Source organism: Protopterus annectens, chromosome 5.part0, assembly GCF_019279795.1.
Source record: "Protopterus annectens isolate FY-2018-M chromosome 5.part0, PAN1.0, whole genome shotgun sequence".
Classification (NCBI taxonomy): domain Eukaryota; kingdom Metazoa; phylum Chordata; order Ceratodontiformes; family Protopteridae; genus Protopterus; species Protopterus annectens.
Window position 1 is genome coordinate 272941536 of NC_056735.1, and position 22617 is coordinate 272964152.

Consider the following 22617-nt stretch of genomic DNA (forward strand, 5'->3'; position numbering starts at 1 on the left):
AGTTTTATTGGCCATTTTGGGTCAATTCTAAACTCCTTGATCTCTCTCTCTTAAAACCCTACCACTCTCTTTTTGCACGGTTTTGCGCACTGAGCAGTGTCGGGCAGCGCCGCCTAAACAGGTTTAAACTATTCCAGGCACCACAAAGTCTGCTATTCATTTTTTTTCCCTTAGAACTGTTCAAACTCTCAAAGTAAGCACTCTATTCTCTTTCTAACGCCCTGCACTTGCTCAGTTCTTATAAGGAAACACTAAGTAACTAAAGCACTACACCCTCCTAGACTTCTCATAAGTACTAGGCTCCCGATTGGTCCTTCCTGATCAAGTGTAAAATCAGTTCCCTTTACTAATCTGATCAGTGAAAAAACAGTTCCCTATACTTATCTGGTATGTCCAAGAGTCAGTTTCAGGGTTACTCTCCAGTCCAGCTGGTGAATCTGAGAATTTTGAGGCAATGTTACAATTGCCTTATGTACACAGACAACCCTCTCCTCCTTCCAACAAACTCTAATACATGTGAGAGATGCAGTTACACAGCCAAATTGGAGGCAGAGCTCTCTCAACCCAAGACTGGCACAGGCAGTCAGGAGGAAAAGGTAATCACTCGCACCACAAATCCAGTCTCACATAGACCTATTGCATCTGCATACCCAACACATAAACACACAAAAACATACTCGGAGGCTCTAAATAAAAATCTGCCTAAGCAGCAAAGACCTCTAAAGCAGATATCCAAGCAACAGCCACCCCTCAACAATACCCACAAATCACATATCTCACAAAGTCAGTGTGCCTCACAGTCACAACCCTTAAGGCTAAACAACACAACAAATACACTCATTATAGGGGACTCTATTGTCCGGCACACTGACGTCCCGCTCACCAGACTGAACAAGGAGAAGGTCACTGTAAGCTGCCTGTCAGGTGCCAGGATCCGCCACATAATGCAAGCACTCAAGTCATTCCAAAGCAAGTACAAATATGACTCCATCACTGTCCATGCTGGTGTGAATGACCTGAGACGTACCTCCCTGGACTACATGAAAAGAGACATAGAGGAGCTCTCTGATCATGTAGCCCAGGCTGCTATGACCCTGACCTTGAGTAGCATCTTGCCCTCACCAAGAATGATACCACAGTATAAAGACAAAATGATCAGTTTCAACAATTGGCTAAAGTATTGGTGTCATTCAAAGGGGATCCAGTGTCTGTCAGCCTGGGATGACATGCTCGACAAGCCATGTTGCTTCGCTAGGGACGGCTTGCACCTGTCACCCTTAGGCTTTCGTATACTGGCCAAGGCTCTTGCCACCCCCATAGTGCCTTTTTTAGGCAAGGCTCAAAGGACAAACCCACCTCCATAGACAACCCAAGGATAAAAAAACTAAAGGTAATGCTACTCAATGCCAAAAGTCTAAACCTCAAGATGCACGCACTCGAGGCTCTCTTCAGTATGGAGAAAATCAATGTCTGTGCAGTAACAGAAACCTGGTTCAAGGCTCCTGAGAGCACCCCAGCACTACCAGGTTATAACTCATACCATGCTTTTCGGCCCTAAAACTCGGACCGAAGCACAAAAGGAGGGGGGAGTATCTATGCTCATCAAAGATACCTACACCTCCAGGTTAGTGGCACTGCACGAAGCATCGGAAACCATCCATGTGCAACTAACAACGGGAAAAACTGCCTTTCAGTTTGTAGCCTGCTACAGATCACCCTCCCTTTCACAGGAACCCCACTTGGCATTCCTGAGAACACTGGAGAATATGAAGGTCTCTCTAAACACTATGTTATTGGGTGACTTCAACTACCCAAACATTGACTGGGAAAACTACTCAAACCCAAACATCCTCGCCCAATGGTTCCTTGAATTTATAAACTCTAACGCAATGAAACAACTGGTCACCACTCCCACAAGAGGGAACAACATATTGGACCTGGTCATCACCAACATGGGGACTCTATGTTCCACACCAGAGGTAAACCCCTCATTGGTAAGATCAGACCATAAACTAATTTCCCTGGACATCCATATCCCGTCCCCACCCCCAGCCAAGGAAATCACTGTAAAGAATTTCTCAAAAGCTAACTTCACACTTCTCAAGACTGAGGTGGAATCCTTCAAAGCCTCCGGGCCAGAGGATAATACAGCCCAATCCGCAGAATCCTTTACAATTGCATTATTTGAGCACCTGCAGGAATGCTTGGATCGTGCTATCCCAAATAAAACCAAGACTCACTCCTCCAAAAACAGGAGACCTGTCTGGTGGACCCCAGCCATAAATAAGCTATACAACAGAAGGAGGAAGCTACTACATGACAGAGTAAAATCCCAAAAAGGGAAGGCATCTCTGATCAGTATTAGCAAAAAACTACGATCCCTCATAAAATCATCAAAGGCCAGTTTTGAAAGAAAAATTGCCCTAGACACTAAAGATAATCACAAGGCCTTCTTTACTTATGTCAGGAATATGGGTGGAAACTCCCAGATATGCTCTGAATTGTTGCATAATGGTACAAAATATACCGAACCTACAGACATAGCCAACATCCTGGCAGACAGATTCAGTGCTAACTTCTCCCCCCCTTCCCCCTCAAAGGAGCAAATGCCCATCCCACCTGAATGTAACCTCCCTGACGTCACAGATGCACAGGTGAAAGCTGCCCTCTCCAAAGCGAAAAACACAGCATCTATGGGACCGGACAGTGTCCCAGGCTGTGTCTTACACAAGCTCCAAGAAGAACTGAACCCTCACATTAAGTCACTGTTCAAACTTAGCCTTACTACAGGATATGTACCCAAAGAATGGCGTACAGCTACAGTGGTCCCACTCCACAAAGGTGGCGCGACAACGGACCCCGGGAACTATCGCCCCATAAGCCTGACTAGTCTGGTCTGTAAAGCTATTGAGCGTATTATCATGGAACTCATAAACAAAGACATTGGGAGCCTCCAGACACTGGACCCTACCCAATTCGGCTTTGTTAAGGGCAGATCTTGCCTCTTAAACCTAGTTGATTTCTTTGAAACAGTTACCAAAGCCATAGATGAGGGCAAGGTAGTCCACACAGCCTACCTGGACCACACAAAAGCCTTTGACACAATACCCCACTCGGGCATCATAAATAAGCTTACCAGCTTAAATATCAACCCCTATATCACAAGATGGGTTGCAAACTGGCTCAGGGATAGAACCCACATGGTCAGAATCGCAGATGCCATGTCCGAATCCAAACCAGTTACAAGTGGCGTCCCACAAGGCTCAGTTCTGGGACCTCTCTTATTCGGTATATACTTCTCTGAGGTTCAGGCTAATACGGGGGGACTAAGGCTGACAAAGTTCGCAGATGACTGCAAACTGGGAGCCATAATCGACTCTCCAGCTGACACAAGCATCCTCCAAAAGGGTCTCACGGAGACGGATGCTTGGTGCCAGAATCATGGCCTCAAGCTAAATGCTAAAAAGTGCATAGTCATCCCCTTTGGGAAAAACAAAGTGCCCACAAATTACCACATAGGTGGTAATCCATCAAGTACTGAAGAAGTAATTAAAGATTTGGGGACCAACGTAGATAGTAATCTCTCCTATGATAATCACGTTGCCAAAGTGGTTAGAAAGACCTTCTATATAGCCCACCTTATCACGAAAGGGTTCGCATCTAGATCAAGAGAGGTCATTGTGCCCCTCTACTCGTCACTCATCAGGCCCATAATTGAATACAATGCCCCTTTTGGGATGTACCTTACCCGACACCTGCAGCAACTGGAGAGACCCTAAAAGTACCTCACCAAGAGGATCATGGGCTACAAACAGATGTCCTATGCAGCTAGACTAAAGAAACTCCAGCTCTACTCAGTTGCTTACCGCCTACTCAGAGGCAATCTATGCCTGATGTACAAAGACATGTCTAACCCAGAATTAATGGACATGCTCCACCTCAAAAAATCCAAATCCCTTAGAGCTGCACGCTCCAGGGACTTAAACCTCAGCAAAAAAATAAATAGGACATGCTGGAGGGACAGATTCATTTCCCAGAGGCTCCCCTCACTCTGGAATAAAATACCAATTCATGTTAGACATAGCCCCTAGCTGACCCTCTTCAAGTGAAATCTGGACGTGTGGATGGGAAATCACAAATTCACCCCTGGGATCTCTTCTGTGTCCCTGCTCGATAGAGGCATGGTAAACTAATCTTAAAGGGCTACCTTCTGTGAGCTAGTATACAGAGGCACAGTAGGCAAATCTAATAGGGAGGCGAAAGCCAAATACACTCGGGCTAGGCTTATAAATGCCCTAGGGCAGATAGCCTAGTATCTACCTATGAACCTATAAGTACCTTGCAGGACGGGCTGGGCAGAAGTAGGCATGGCTTCAGTGATTGACAGGTGAAACGGCCATGTCGTGGTATGGCAAAAATGCATGATTGACAGCCATGCATATTCCAGTGTGACATCAGGCATACATTGACTGTTAATCATGCAAACATTAGTTAGTGATCATGGAATAACTGCAAGTACTTTTTCCTTCATTTTTGCAGGGGGACAAGCCCCCCCCCTACACTCCATACTCCCGCATATTAAATATTTCATCTCCGAGATCACACTACATTGAGGAAAAGGGTAAACTACGAATAGACAAGGAATATTCGTGCCGCCATCAGTATGAGTATTACTTTATTTGTCTAAGATGTCACCAATTGCTGGATGTTGGGTGGAGTTTAGGCGGGACTTGCTACTGCGCATCCTGCAAGGTACTGTTCTAATACAAAGCTGGAGAGTGGAGGCTGCGATTTGGACAATATACTCTGAAACAGAACAAGGGCCTGTGTAGCAGCCATCCAGCTATAGTACAGTGTGTGCATGTCTGATACTACAGCATAATGTGCATACCCCCACTAAATCAACACATTTTCCTTTAAAACACTAGAAAGCCAGTAACAATTTTTTTTCACCTGCAAAAAGAGGTGTTGGGAGGATGTTGTAATCAGCTATCATGTTTTGCCTGTGGTTTGTCTCTAAAAACTTTTTCTAAACGTCTGGTAACGAGGACTGTAAATAAACTAGCTGCTTTATGAAGGCCACTGTAAATGGCTGTCATAAAACTAACATACTGACTGACAGTAGAACAACTTCAAGACTAAGATCATAGCTATTCTCTGTCAGTAATTTTGTTTTGAGTCTAATATGGAAATAGTGTCTCTGACTATTTTTGACAAGACAATGAAACTACAGATGCAAGACAATGCTCTAAGGACAGAACTATGAAGTATTATTCTGCATCTGAACAGCCACCTGCTGCAAAGAAAATATGTTCGTGCACATGCAAAGTCAACATAAATGGGGAGGATAATTTAGCCTGGCTAGGAGCTAACTCTACTGAAAGTTTGCAGTGTAATAGAATATGCCTGTAAGATTCTATAGCATATTAAAATGGGAAAAAAAACCTTCCAACTGCGCTATCACACTTGTTTCATTTGTTAACTACTTTTACTTGCATATATGCAAACAAGGGCTGAATGAATCAAACTGAAAGCAAAAGGACGAAGTTCCTTACCAATCTATACATCCAGACAAAAACAGTGTAAATAATTAATAAGCTGCAAACATACATTACTGCATAAATGTAAGAATCAAAGTTGCTTCTAAAACTTACACTTTAAGCTTAGTACAAACTCCATGTTTCATCTCGCCTAAAAGCTGCATCATTGTATCCAACAGCACTTGACAAGAATTTACTAAAAATTCTCGACCACATGCTACAGCTGCAATATCTGAAAATGCAGAAATAAAGATAAATAAATAAATAAATAAATAAATAACAGCCATATTTGGGAAAGCATGCTTAAAAACAGCATCACGGCTTGCATATAAGATTTAGTATTAGTTGAATAAGTGGCAAAGTGTTAACATATGATTGATCAGACACTATCAGAACTGTTCATATTTCTGAGTCAATATTCATAGCTCCAGCTAATCACGGAGGGAAGACAAGCCCTTAGGATGCAATAAAAAGCAACTATAATTAGGCATCAAATAATATACATATGCCAGCGTTTTAAAGTAAAAATAGTAAGTGGCATAAATTGGTAATTTTATCATGTCAACTAAATGACACACGTCTTTAACTATTTAAAGCTGCCTGATAAAAATATGCATATTTCTTCAGTGATATGGCTGACAGTCTTTATCCTGTCATTTCTCAAACAAATGCAGCCATTTCTAAAGTGTGAAAACCTTAGAACATGACACAGACAGAGACAATACATACTTTATTTTCTGTATTTCAGATATTTCCTAATCAGATATTCACTAAACGGACCTTGTGACAGCAATCACAGCATTCAAAAAAGGAAAGTTAAACTTAAGTGACTGATTTCAATTCAAAAACAATACTTGAAAGAAAACTATTTTATTAGACATGCATTTTAAATAAGCACTTGATAGATAAGGTTATATCACAAGAAAAATAATTAAAATATGTAAAACACTGAGTGGGATTTCCGTATATATATATATATATATATATATATATATGTAGATATATATATATATATATATATATATATATATATATGTGTGTGTGTGTGTGTGTCCGCGTGCGTATGTGTGTCTGTGTATAGACACACACACACACACATATACACACACACACCCACACCCACACACACACACACACACACATCCATATATATAGATAAATTACTGTTTAAAGCAGCACACATATGCAGTCCCTCTGTGCTTCTAGACTGGAAGTTCACATACGGCAAAGCTGTAGTTTCTTCCTATCTGTTCCACTATAAGGAAATATTAAAAAAAAAAGTTTATGATATCTCAGGCATTCTCTCTGGATCTCAACAGTGAACCTGTGGTAAGACATGCATACACTAAATGAATGCTAAATGCCATCTTGATACTTGATCAGATGTTGGTCAAAAGCTGCACAATACTTTCTAAGCTAAATTTGCATACTGTTGTAAAATTTTAAGGCTATTAGGAAAGGGCATATAAAGAGACTCAAAGCAAGATGCCCTGAGTCCGTAGCCTTTTTACAAGAGAACCTGCAGTAATATTAAAAGGAATTAATTTATTGTCGGTCATGTTACCCTGATCAAAAAAAGTACTACTTATTTTTTTTATCTACAGATGAACAATTATCACATCATGGGAATGTCCAATCCAGATTACAGTGCTGTCTGAAGTCTACTTGCACCCACAATATTCTTTGTAGAGCTTCATAAAAGGATGTACACTTATAATGAGCTAGTTCTTTATTGCAGCCTCATTCCATCAAGGATTAAGTTCTAATTATTAAAGATGCGGAAAGGTTAATGACACAAAACGTACAGGTGTGTGAATATTTTGATATAATTTTTACCGAGTTTATCTAAACAATCCTGTATTCATTTATGAATGACTGTGCAGCAGCTTGGTTTTTATTTGGGTTTATATTATTTTTTACACACTATTTTTTTACTGTTTGTAGGAAGGAAGGGATAGCTAGTAGACAAGATTAACTTTGATTTATATTTTATTTTACTTTTAATTGTCACTGTTAGTTGTTAGACAGGCAAATTCTAGCCATTCCAAGGGGCCTAGTCAGCTATAAATTCACACAGACTGCAGACAGGACAATCCAGAGCTTATCTAAACAATATTGTCTTGTTTTGCGATCGATTGTGCAGTAGCTTGGTAAGAGAAGCTTTATTTGAATTTATATTTTATTTCTTAACACTGTTTCACTGTTTGTAGGAAGGAATGACAGCCTGTAGACAAGAAGATTTACTTTGCTTTATATTTTTTTGTTTCTCCTTTATTTTTCTGTGGTTTTTTTTTTGTTAGAAACGGATGGGTTTTAGACAAGCAAACTCTAGCCTTTCTAAGGGACCTAGGCAGCTATAATTGCACACAGATTACAGAGAGGACAATCTAGAATGTATTTAAACAATGCTGTATTTGGTTTGTGATTGACTGTGCAGTAGCTTGCTTTTTATTTGAATTCATATTTTATTTTTTGCAAACTCTTTTTCACTGTTTGTAGGAAGGAAGGGCTAGCCTGTAGACAAGATTTACTTTGATTTATATTTTGTTGTTTAACTTTAATTTTCAATGTTAGTTGTTAGAAGGAGATAGGTTTTAGACAGGCAAATTCTAGCCATCACAAGAGGCCTGGTCCACTATAAATTCACATAAATTACAGACAGGACAATCCAGAGCTTAGTGGTGATGCTGCGATAGCATTGTCGCCTCACAGTAAAATGCTGTCCGGTTCGATTCTCAGCTAGAGTGTCTTCTGCGTGGAGACATGCGTGAATGGGCGTACCTTAGTTTAAGGTTGTGCGTCAGGCCTGGCAAGCCGGTACGTAAAAATCAACTGCCAATCATTAGCGGACCGGAGTTCCGCTGTGGCAACCCCTAACCGGGAAAAGCCGAAAGACACAAACAAACCATCCAGAGCTTATCTAAGCAATCCTGGAATGGTTTGTGAATGAATGTGCAGTAGCTTGGTAAGAGAATGTTTTATTTGGATTTATATTTTATTTTATTTTTTGCACACTGTTGTTCACTGTTTGTAGAAAGGAATGGATAGCTTGCAGACAAGAAGATTTACTCTGATTTATATTTTGTTGTTTTACCTTTTATTTTTACTGTTAGTTGTTAGACAAATAAAGGTTTTAGACAGGCAACCTGTAGCCATTCCAACAACCTAATCAGCTATAAATTCTGACAGACTACAGAGAGGACACTCCAGAGCTTATCTAAACAATCTTGTCTTGGTTTGTGATTTATTGAGCTTTATTGTTTAAAAGAGGTGCAAATGTGAACAACAGTGAGTAGAAGCTACTGTGCGCATTCACACACAATGTAAAGGAATTTCAGCTTTTGTGTGAATTTCACAACATGTATGGTCAGAGCAACAACTTTAATGTACTTAATTTTATATTTAATTGTATACTGTTTGTGTGACTTTTCTCTTAAAAGTTGATTTAAGTTCTCTTTGAATTCTGTGGTAACTGATTTTGACAATGCAATGTGGATTCCTTAAATGGGTATGCCATTAATGACTTGCTAAAGCACAAATATAGGTTCATAGGTGTGTACTAGGCTAATGGCCTTGGAGCCTTTACAAGCCTAGCCCATAGGATTACCCTGACATCGTGTTACCTTACCTAACCTTAGTTCCTAGTGCATCTGTCGAGTAGAGCCACTGGAGTGATCCCCGGGGTGAATTTTTCATTTCCCATCCACTCATCAAGATTTCTCTTGAAGAGGGCCAGTGAGGTGCTCTGCTTGACATGTATGGGAAGTCTATTCCATAGCATGGGCAGTTTCTGGGTTATGAACCTGTCCCTCCAGCATGTTCTGTTGATTGTGGTAATGAGGGTGAGGTCTCTGGAGCATGTGGTGCAGAGGGATTGGGATTTCTTTAGATGTAGAATTTCTAACAGAGCTGTGTCAGACATCGCTTTGTAAGTCAAGCAGAGATCGCCTCTAAGTAGTCAATATGAGACAGAGAATAGTTGGAGTTTTTGAGTCTGTCCATATAGGACAAGTGTTTACGGCCTAGGATCCTCTTTGTGAGGTACTTTTGCAGCCTCTCCAGTTGTTGCAGGTGTCTAGTAAGGTACATGCTAAATGGGACGTTGTACTCGATGACTGGACTGGCCTAATGAGGGAAGAGTAGAGGGAGACAATGACCTCTTTCTTCCTGGATGCAAAACCCTTTGTAATGAGATGTGCCACATAGAAGGACATTCTGACCACAGTGGCAAAGTGTTGGTCAAAAGAGAGGTTGCTGTCAACCTGTGTTCCCAGATCTCTTATAATGCCTTCTGTGTTCAGGGTTTTTCCCAAAGGGGACGAAGACACATTTGTTGACATTGAGCTTAAGGCCATAGTTTTGACATCAGTCGTTGGTCTCATTGAGGCCTTTCTGTAGGATGCCAGCATCACTTGGGGAGTTAATAATAGCTCCCAACTTGCAATCATCTGGGAACATTGTCAGCCAGAGTCCATTCGTAATGGCCTGGTCTTCAGAGAAGTAGATACCAAACAGGAAAGGACCCAGGACCGAACCTTGTGGGAGTCCACTCATGACTGGTCGGCAGTCTGACTTGGAGTCAGCTACTTTCACACTGTGGGTTCTATCTGTGAGTCAGTTTGCAACCCACCTAGTGATATAGGGGTTGATGCCTAGCTTAGTAAGTTTTTCTATGATTCCTGAGTGGGGAATGGTATCAAAGGCCTTGGCCAGATCAAGGTAGGCTGTATGAACCACCTTACCTTCAATCACAGTTCTGGTGACTGACTCAAAGAAGTCAACCAAGTTGAGCAGGCATGATCTACCCCTCACAAAACCAAACTGTGTAGGATCCAGAGTTTGGAGATTCCCTATATCCTTGTTTATTAGGTCCATGATAATGTGTTCTATAGCTTTGCATATCAGACTCGTCAGGCTAATGGGGCGATAGTTCCCGGGGTCTGTAGTCTCTCCTCCTTTGTGGAGAAGGATGACTGTAGCAGTGCGCCATTCAGTAGGGACAAAGCCTGAGGTGAGGCTGTGATTGAACAGGGCACACAGGTGAGGTGCCAGTTCACTCTGTAGTTAATGTAGAACACAGCCAGATACTGTCAGGTCCCATAGAAGCTGTATTGTTAGCCTTGGACAATGCTGTTTTAACCTGTGCAGCAGTAATACTGGGTGCCTGGCAATCTACTGGTATTGTGATTGGTCCTTTGGGGGGGGGTAAAGTCAGCACTGAATCTGTTCGCCAGTATATTTGCAATATCTGTTGGCTCGGTATAGGAGATACCATTGTGCAGTAGCTCAGAGCAAATCTGGGTATTGCCATGGAGATTCTTTACATCACTGTAGAAGGCCTTGTGGTTGTCTTTACTATCTGCTGCAATTCTGTTTTCATAGCTGGCTTTAGAGGATTTGATGAGGGATCTCAACCTTTTGCTGAGGCTGATAAGGGAGTTTTTCCAGTCTTGGGACTTCACCTTCTTCCACATCAGTTTCCTCCTTCTGTTGTAGAGTTTGTTTATGGCAGGGGACCACCAGATTGGCTTCCTTTTTGTTTGAGGAGAGCATCTTAGTTCTGTTGGGTATGGCGAGATCCATGCATTTGTGTACATGTTCGTACAGTGCACTGGTGTATGATATGGTGGTCATGCAACTATTCTCCATTTGCATGGGTGCTGTGAAGTTAGCCACCTCTGTTTTTAGGAGCCCAAAGTTAGCTTTGGAGAAGTTTTTCATGATGGTTACCTTTATTGGGGGTGGGAAGAATTTGGATTTAAAAGGGGATTAACTTGTGATCGGATCTAACCAGGAAGGAGTTGACTATTGGTGTAGAGCAATGGTCGCCCATGTTAGTAATGACCAGGTCAAGGATGTTGCTACCTCTAGTGGGGGTAAGAACGAGTTGGTCCAGGGCATTGGAATTAATGAATTCCAGAAAGCATTGGGCAAGTGTATTGGTACATGAGTAGTTTTCCCAGTTAATGGAGGGGTAGTTGAAGTCGCCCAGTATTAGGTTGGACCCTAATATTCTCCAGGGTGCCTAGGAATGTGGAGTGTGAATCTTGGGACATGGTTGGGGTCCTGTATAACAGGCTACAACCTGAATCGCTGTCTTAAACAATGTTGGCTGCACCTGAAGTATCTCAGATACGTTATGTTGGGCTACCAGTATGGAGGTGTGCGCATCCTTTATGAATATGGAAACACCACTGCCTTTGGAGCTTCGATCCAAGTTCTGGGGCTGAAAGGTGTGGAATGAGTTGTAGCCTGGTAGTGCAGGGGTGCTGTTTGCTGCCTTGAACCAGGTCTCTGTTACAGCACAAATGTTGATGTTCTCCATTTTAAGGAGTACTTCAAGCGAGTGCATTTTGAGATTTAGACTTTTAGCGTTGAGCAGCATGACCCTCAAATTGCATTTGTTTGTAGCTGTTACGATGGTAATTTGGTCTTTGGAACACCCCCTATAAAAGGCACTATAGGGGTGGCAAGAGCCTTGGCCAGTATCCAGAACCCTAGGGGTGACAGATGCAGGCCATCTCTGGCAAAGCATGTCATCCCAGGCAGATACTGGATCCCCTTAGAATGACACCAGAAACTTTGCCATTTGTTGAAATCAATCATTTTCTCCTTCTACTGTGGTATCATTCTGGGTGATGCTAGGATGCTGTCCTATACAATGTAATAAATGCTATGTATATTTAAAGGCAACACCTGATAAAGCTGGTGATCTGTGTTCCTCTTGTCAAAAAATGGATGATTTGTTTACCATTATTAGTAGTAAATCTAGACTTACTGATGATGATTGCACTTCTCAACTGGCATGGCTTGGAGAACTGTTGTTTTTATATATATATATATATATATATATATATATATATATATATATATATATATACTAATGATTGGACTGATGAAATAAATGGCAAACAGCAAATAGAACACATTTAGGAAAGGATGTGTCTATTGTCTTTAAAGATCACTCAACTCCTATGAAACAAGAGAATGCCACTGACAACTCTGAAATTTGGGATACAAGTATTCAGCAATGTGAGGATTCAGAGTACACAGAAGGAAATAAAGAAGGAAAGAAAAAAATTCACAATAAAAAAAAAGAAAAAAGAAACCAATAAATGTCTGTAAAGCAAAGAGAATATCTACTAAAAAGGACAATGCTTTGCAATGTAATACACAAATTACGAGGAATGATAGCATTTTTCTATTAGAAAACCTTCAGTCTATAGAAAAAGGCATATTTTTTCCAAAAGAGAGGGTAGAAAAGAGAGGCAAGAGGCAGATGGAAAGGAAGGAATCAAAACTGAACATGGAAGGATTGAACAACATCATTCCAAGATGGTCGCCGGCTAGACTGCTCCCTATTCACTGAGCTCCTCACAGCTTTTTAACTACCTGCAATTTTTAACAACTTTTAAGCGAAGTTTCTCCACAGTTTTTCTACAGAAAGTATCTCTGATACATCTTCTTCATTCTGGGATTATTCATTTTTTGAAAGAGTGAAACTTTTATATTATTTTACTACTTTTGGCCTCAACAGTTTCTGGGCACGTGCATTTTAGAAGCCCTTCTCAGTGTCAACATTCCTGTTTTCACACCTCTATTCTGGGCATGGCTGGCAACTCTGACTCCATGGAGACGCAGACAACCAAGGCCAAATTCTCCTCTATGCTTTCTCCAGAAAAAGACACTGGCTCTAAGAGATTAAGAACCACCAAACAATCTACTGAGAACAATAAAGTAAGTGCTAAAGATAAAAGTGATTCTAATTTTTATTTAGGAGATTTGAAGATGGCACTACAGCCTATTCAAAGTGCTATTCAGAGTTTCTCTGAACAATTTACTGACTTTGGTAAAACTCTAAAACAAATAAATGATAGAATGGACTTACTTGAAAATAAAAATCTTGATATGGAAATTAGAACAGACTCTATTGAACGTGATCTAAAATCCAAAGATACTCTCTTTGCAGAAATACAAGCCAAATTATTGGGTTTAGAGGTAAGGTCTCGCAGAAATAATATAATAATTAGAGGATTACCTGAATCTTATGGTAGTCAGAACTTATTCTCAGTGACTAAACAAATATTCAATGCATTATTTAATTGTGAGTCAACCACTAACAACTTAATTGTTGAAAGAGTGCATAGAGCCCTGCGTGCCAGACAAGAATCTACTTCACCTCGGATTATTTACACAAGACTACTAAATTACCAAGACACTCAAAGTATTTTAGAAGCAGCCAAAAGCAAAAAACATCTCATATGGAATAATCATAAGCTGACTTTTTTGCAGGATTTACCCCCACAAATAAAAATGAATAGACAAAAGCTATCTCCATATTGTGCAGACCTGATAAAAAGGGGAATAAAATTTCGGATGAGATATCCAAACACACTCTCTTTCGGCTACAATGACAGAAGTTATACTGTTACAGAACCACAAGAAGCAAAGGATATCTTTTTAAAATTATTCAAGGTCCTTCCTGACAATGTTACTCATAAATAATTCTGCTAACTAATGTAAGTACTTTGAATTTCAACTAGTGTACTTACATTTCAATATTTATTCTCTTCAATAACAGTTTATATGATAAGCCTTACCATAGAATGACACTCTGGTTTTATAATGTGTACTATTTGCGTTTATTACTTTTTTTTAGATGTCACTGTTTTAAACATCTGTATTGTAATTTATGGTGCTTTTATGGTTTCTGAGTGTCTTCATTTTAGAGTGTTTATGTGGTAATATAGCTCTAGTCATAAACGTCATTCAATCAGTAAGAAGAGAAAAGTCATCGGAACCCTCGTGCTTATGCAGCGCTACCAACCTGGTCAGAATTCTGTTGTTTGCAATCTGTGCTCAGGCACAATTCATTTTCCCTCTTGTTTGCCTGCTGGATGACGTTACCACTCACAGGAGATTAGAGTCCTGATTATCCACTCAATGACTTCCCGATTGCTGATGAGCTTCCTGCTGCTTGGTTACTTGTTCTTGATGTAATCGGAAAGTATAGTATGTTCCCTTTAGTTTTCCATTCACAATTTTATGGTTTCCTGGTTTCGTGAAGTGGTTCCTGACGAGTATTGCAATATTCAGTATCGTGGACTGCTGTTACTCAATTCAGCTTGATTCCGTGCATGTTAGCATGTTTTTTTTCACTCAGATCGGCTCCGAAGTCCTGTGTGCGGCAGGAAGCCTTCTGCGTGATCAGGACGCTTCTTACGGATGTGCGATAATATCGCTAGCTCTGTGCCTGTTAATCAGGCTTTCCAAATGTCTAATACACTCTTCAGATTTCATCATTTACTGAAAGGATTTATTTCGCCAGTCAATATGTTTAGTGTTTTTGCTCTATGGTGATTGTATTTACTAAAGCTGGCACTTTTGGTGTATATATGTTAAAGTGCTTTATTTTGCCACTATTTTTTCTCACATTTAATCTGAAATGGGGACCTGCCACTGGGGGTCTTGTAGAGGTCAATGTTCTTTCATTATATGACAAAGAATAATACTTGTCCTCAAGTTCATATACATTAATGTCATGCTGCACAATAGGAATTTGTATAGTATATTATATCATAGATGTTAAGGGTTATTAGAAACATTAGCCATACATTTCAATAGACATGATTCAAATAAATCTGAATTTAAAATGTACTCATAATAGAGCAATTATAAGTTTTTTTATCTAGTGAAATGTTCTTTATGTGCACTACACATGTCAAGTTTCTAGGTTAAGTATAGTTTTATATATTATAGCTCAATTTATATATAAATGGGTTCAAAGTTAAATCTAATGTTAATATCCTTTCACAGTATGCTTAGGCTGGCGAATTACTTAATAATGGGATGTGTGTTAGGTTCTGCTTTTTATTTTTATTTATGATTAAAATGTCATTTTTTCTGTATAGCAACTTGAAACATCACAAGACACTACTAGATGAAACAGTGAGTAACACCTATGGTAGGGGATTCCCTGAGCCCTTAGCATACATTATTTTATACATACTACCTAACTCAAGAATGAAACCATATCCATGTTAGGTTATTAAACAATATTTTATTTATTTTTTTATTATCTGTAATGGAGATGGGAGACTTGAAATTGCATATTAGACGGATGATTAATACTGGATGTCTTGGTGATCCCACTATTAAAAGAAATTATATCCACTCATGTTCTACAAATCAGTTTAGTCAATAATTATACTATTAGTCAGAGATCTATTGATTATAGGGTTTATTGATATGAAAGTACTATATCTTAAATATATAAATTAATATATCTTATTCTAGATACGTTTAAATTATAAGGTTTGAGATATGCTCTTATATTAATATATTCACTTACATGATTACTTTGCTCTAGATATATTATAATTTTACTACGATATTTATGTTTCACATGCACCTACCAAGGCAAATATATATTATAGGGTTAGATTAACAGTATTTTCGTTATGTGACACAATTTCGTATTAACTATATAGGAGTTTGTGAATACACATGTGAATGGGGTTAAGTATGTCGGGCATCTTGTTATCAGATTATTGTGTAAATATGTTTAGCTTTGTTAACTTTATTATAGTCCTTTTTAGGACTTTACTCAAATTTTCTTTTGATACATTGGATTTACTGGTGACCAAATACACACATCATACATATAGTTATCTATATCTTCCTTCTTTAGAGAAGTTAAGGTGGGTAGGCACTGGGATGGGGAGGTGGGAAGATTTTGAGACTAAAGTTAATTCTATTCTGAATCATACCTTTATAATATAATAATTGTTGTACTGAGACTAAGCTTTGCTTTTTCTCTTCCTTTTTATATATTTTTTTCCATGCACAAACATTTTATTCTCCTGCATTTCTTCTAACAGACCTTTGATAATCACATGACTAATTTATTAATAATTGATTCCTGGAATGTAAGAGGGATTAAGAACAAAGCTAAGAAATCCTTACTATTTAATTTAATGTATAAATCACATGCTAATATATGTTTTCTGCAAGAAACACATATTCCTAGGGATGACTGGTACAAAGAAAAAAGCAAAAAATGGATCAAAAAAATAATAGCTTCTGGTGACACTTCTAATTCCAGAGGGGTGGCTATCATAATTAAACAAACATTTCTGGGGAGTATTATTGAAGAAAAACATGACAATGAGGGCAGATGGTGTTACTTTACTTCCACCATACATAATCTAGATAAACCACTTTTGGTGCTAAATATTTATGGCCCCTGTAGTCATCAACATTTTTTTATTCTACAGATACATAATATTCTCTCTTCTTATAAAGATCACTATGTTATTGTAGGTGGAGACTGGAATGCTATAATCAACCCAGTTATAGACCGTACTAGCTGTTCCTCTTCTTATAATCAACAAGCATCCCTTGCACTGGAGGACCTAATATTGGACTATAATCTTATAGACCCTCTACAACTTACTAAATACTCAAACAAAAAAGATATATATACATATTACTCAAAATGTTATCATTCATGGTCAAGGTTAGATTTCTTTCTTATATCTACTTTTTTATCACAATTGTTATTAGACTTTAGTATTGAGCCCAGATTTCTTTCTGATCACTCTAGAATCTTATTAAAATTAAATATGGACTTTAATTATAGACATACATTCAAACAAAATAATTGGACTTTGAATAATAATTTGCTCTCTAATAAAGATATTAGTAAAACATGTATAGAAATAATTCAAGAAATGGAAAATAACCTAGATTTAACAGATATTCCCTATGATATTCAATGGGCTGCTTGTAAGGCTAGGTTGAGGGGAATGTTTATTGGTAAGGCTTCATACCTTAAAAAACAATTTAATAATAAAGAAGGATCCCTAAAACTAAAGATTCAGTCTCTTGAAACTCAATATAGATTAAATTTGGACCCCTCATATTATAAGCAAATTATACAATCTCAAAAAGAACTTATTTTGTTACATCAAAATAACCTCTCAATACTGGAGCAAAGATTATTAGCTACTTACTCTGAATAGGCTCAAGTACCCTCCAAAACTCTAGCAAGAATAATTAAAAAAAACTTTGATAGGCCTAAAATATCGCCTATACAATACAAAAATCAAGTATATAACACGGACAAGGAAATTTTGCAACTTTTTATGCTATTATATACTGACTTATATTCCAAAAAATCTAAACCTATAGTTAATTGTCATATAAATAGTTTTCTAAGTTCTATAATGTTCCCTATGTTGAATGAAAAACAACATAACATTCTGTCAGCTCCTCTAAGTCTCCTTGAAATCTTGGATTCCATTGACAGACTCAAACTTGGTAAATCCCCAGGTCCAGATGGATTCACACCGGAATGTTTTAAATCCTTCAAGTCAGTAATTGCTCCCTTCTTGTTCAAGATTTATAATTACATTAAAATAAACGACATAGCTGATCTCCATTGGAACACCTCAAAAACTATACTAATTTTAAAGAATAATAAAGACAAAACGGACCCCAATAATTACAGACCCATTTCATTAATTAATTTAGACATCAAAATTTTATCTTCTATTCTTGCTAATAGACTAAAGAAAGTTTTAACATCCATAACCTCCCCATACCAAACAGGTTTTACATCTCACAGACATGCATGGGACAACACTCTGACTATCGAATCCATTATACACCTTACGGAAAATGATAATAACCCACTATACGCATTGATTCTTGATGCATCAAAAGCATTTGATAGAGTGAGTTGGGACTTCCTCTTTCAGGCTATGACCTGTTTCAATATTCCTATATCATTTATAAATTTAATCAAAACTTTATACAAAGAATCCTTTACCAGACTATATATTAATGGATCCACATCAATCCCTATAAAGATTACTAATGGTACAAGACAGGGCTGTCCTTTATCTCCTTTTCTCTTTAATTTGTATTTAGAACCATTACTTTTATACATAACACAAAATACATTCCATAGGATTCCTAAGGTTTTGAACACTAATTTACCTTTCTCAGCTTTTGCGGATGATTTAGTAATATACTTTCAAACACCTATCACAGATCTAAACAAACTTGTTAACTCTATTGAGAAATTTTCACTTGCGTCGGATTATCACATTAATCCCCAAAATACTCATATTCTCCCTTTAAACCATCTGGCTCATAAACCATACTTAGTTCCTGAATCTCCTTTTAATATTATTTATGGGGTTAAATATTTGGGTATTCATGTGGATCAAAATAGCCTATCTACATTTCAAAATAACTTGAATAAAATATGGACATCAATAATGCTTGATATGCGTAGATGGGAACTACTTAACCTATCACTTTTATCCAAAGCTGCAGTGATTAAAATGAATATTCTCTCCAAATTTCTCTACCAATTCAATTCCTCAGATCAAATCATTCCTAAATCTTTCTTCGATAGAGTTAATAAAGAACTAGCTAAATTTTTGTGGTTTCCTAAAACAGTTAGGATTTTCTTATCCTAAACTATCAACTTCTAAATACAGGGGTGGTTTGGGTCTGCCAAATTTGTATCTCTATTATTTAATTGTTTTGGCCAACAAATTACTTTCCATTTCTAAACTGAACAATATTAACTACAATCAATCTCCAATTTGGGTTAAGATAATGGCATCAATATATTATTTCCAAAAATATTAACCCTGCTGCCATTCCATTCATCTCTATAGATATCATAAACGCACTCAAAATCTCGAATTTCCTAAAACAAAAGATCAAAGCATTTCAGGAGTTACTGAAACTTGTCAAGCTTGATAATAGTCTTTATTTACTTCAACCACTACATTTGAATCCCAACCTTAAATTAGATAATATGCCATTTAATCTTACAAACTATCCTCTTATTAAAAACATGATTGTCTGGGATCTCTTGAAATATAAAGATGTGTCTCTAGCTAATCTGCGGAATATACTGAAAGTCAATTGTAAATATACTATAATTCTACGTCAATTAAGAGAAGTGGTCATGGCTAAATGTGTTCTTAATTTGCCAAAAGAACAAGATCTTAACAATTTAGATCTGATAATTAAAACATTATCACTCCCTGAGAAAATGCTATCAAAATCATATAATTTGTTAAACAAATTCATACAAGACTCATTATGTCTTTTTTCTAACTTCTGGGATAAACATATTTCTCAATTAACTGAGAAACAAACACTCTTGGCTATTAGAAACACTTTGGAACACTCCCCTTTTAAGAAATTGATCTATACCCAATTGATGATAAATAATAATGCTTATTATACCCCTTCCAAACTTAATAAAATTGATGCTAGTAAGTCTCCCTCTTGTCCTTGTTGCTCATTTCCAAAAGCTAACCTTCTGCATATTTTTTGGTATTGCCACTATTCACATAAACTTTGGACTTCTTTGAAGGTAAGGTTACAGAAAATGGGATATCACAAATCCACCTTATCCTGGGAAACAGCAATTCTACACATATCCTCGATACATCTTTCTAAATTAGACACACATGTATTTATATTTATTTCCTCTCTCATAAAACTTTACATTTCCAAAAACTGGCTTGATCGCACTAAATTGAATTGGAATGCCTTTAGAACAATGGCTTACTCGTACATTTCTGCACAAAAAACTATGTTGAAGAGTCCAAAAAAAATGGCTTTAAATAACAAAACTATAGAGAAGGTCCTCTATATTATTAATAACGATCAATAGTTTTTACTTTCTTGTCTTAGTACACTAATATGATTTATTTACCTTCATACTTCATTTTCTAACATGATTAATACTTTATTGAATCATTTGCACCTTGGTCACCATTTGTACATATTGTATATATTGTTGTTTTCTTTATTTTTCCACATTCATGAGTTGAAATGTACATCTATATGTTGTGTAACCTCAAATAACTCCTAAATGATTATATTTACAATGTTTTGATGCTTGTTGTTATGTTATATTTTATAATTCAATAAAGAGATTTTTGAGAAAAAAAAAGGATTGAACAACATTACTGAAGATAAAAAAGGAGAAAGACAGACATTGAAAAAATTGCTCAAGCTGTGGATGTAAAAAGCGAGCTGGATGAAAATTGTAGGCTTGCAAATGTAATAAGCAATGAAAACAGTGGAATTAATAAGACTAATGGTGATAAAGATCATTCCTTTGTAACAATTGATAGAGCAGATATTACTGAATTAGAAGGTGAAGATTCTTCAGATCTTTTCAGAAAAAGTATTCTTGTAATTGGAGATTCAGTTATTAGAGGAACTGATACTTACATATGCAGAGAAGATGGTGAGCATCAAGTAGTGTTATGCTTGCCAGGAGCAAAAATAAGAGGATGTGAGGCAAACCTTAGAACACCTTAATGTAAGGAAGTACAGATCTGTTTTTATTAATGTCGGTACAAGTGATCTCACCCGCAAGGACTCCCTGACTGTTAGCAAGGAACTTATAATCCTCTTCGATAGCATAGTTTGTACAGGTGTTAGGATGTATTTTTCACAAATCACATACAGAAAAGACAGTCATGTCACTGTGAATGAAAATACTTTTTTGGGTAAATACCTACATGAAAAAAAATTCCTATTTTAATAAATGAAAATGTGCAGAGCATCTGAGCCTAATTTTGGGCACACGTGTTTAGACATGATAGCATGCACTTGTCAAAATTAGGGAAGAGAATTTTTCGGCAGATATTTTGCAATATTTGACAAAAGCAAGGCAGTATTTTTGCCAGGTCAAAAATTTAACAGTTCACTGATAGTGACATTGGATGTATCTCTGACGGTTGTTAATGCTAGGAGGTTTAATATTGACATTTTTTGTTTTTTAATTGGAAAATTTGCTAAGTTTTCACAAGATTGATGTTGCTATTGTTTGTGAAACATGGTTAAAGAACAATTAACTGGAAACCAGTTATATCAAGGTATAAATGTTTTTACTGTAACAAACATTGTAGCAAAAATAAAAATCATGTGGAGGTGGTGTGATACAGATTAAAAATAATTGTGAGTGAGATCTGTGATTATTATGTATTCTACACTAATACTTACAGATTGTGTAACCATGATAATAAAGACAACCCTAGAACATAAAACAACTGTTGGAGTGTATAGACCACCAAAGTCTACTGCTGATGACCTAGAGGAATTCAGATATTTCTTGCATGAAACACAAGAGGGTAGAATAATAGTGGCTGGGGACTTAAATTTACTAGAAACAGACTGGAATAATATTGACTCAACATTAGTAAGGAAATTACTTACAACATATGTTCAGGAGCAATTGCTTCAGATTGTAGGGGGAAAAAAACTACCAGTGAACAGAACATACTAGACATTGTTTGTGTTCCTAAATAAATTACTGTTACTTTATGTCAAGTTTTACCATCGTTGCTAGATAATTCTGCCAAACTGAAATCTAAACCACTGCACAGAAGCTTAGTAACAGATTATATGGTAGCAAAACAGTATGTAAAACAATTGCAGAGATGTATGTAGTTCAAAAAACTGCGGAAGGATTGTGGAAAGTTTTGAAACAGAAATGGCTTGAAAGCAAAATATCAAAAAACAATGTTTAACTTCAGGATCTAGGCACACAATGTCAGGAGGATATATGTCCATAAGAACAAAGTAATTTATTAAGTTAAGAGATAAAAAAAATACAAGGAATGAAAAAAAAAGATTGAACTACAACTTTGAAAACTGAAATAAACAAGCTGGATAAACAAATTAAACATAGTGTGAGACAAGATCAAGGAAAATTAGAAGATAATTTATATAAAAATTTGGAGCATAACCTCCGCTACTGAAATCAAATTAGATTACATTGAAAAGGAACTATGAAAACTGGATCCAAACAAAGCACAGGGAGGGAATGGGATTAGTAATAATGAGCTGAGAACATTTCAGCAAGAACTGACAGTACCACTATCTCTGTTTACCAGGTCATATAAATATGGGGAGATGCCTCAAGATTTCAGGCATGCACTTATTAAACCTGTCTTTAAGGGGAAGAGGAGCAGAACATACCCAGAATCATACAGGCCCTTAAGTCTACTCTACTTTCATGTTGTGGAAA

At 37.3% G+C, this 22617-nt stretch overlaps 1 protein-coding gene across 1 annotated transcript in view; it reads right to left on the reverse strand.

Moving 5' to 3' along the window:
• LOC122802575 (heat shock transcription factor 2 binding protein) overlaps positions 1 to 22617 on the reverse strand; it is a 1640599-nt gene that overhangs the window by 700520 nt on the left and 917462 nt on the right. Inside the window, exon 6 of the mRNA XM_044072245.1 lies at positions 5655 to 5772. Within this exon, the coding sequence (XP_043928180.1) occupies positions 5655 to 5772 (118 nt within the window). The remainder of the gene's footprint in view (positions 1 to 5654; positions 5773 to 22617) is intronic.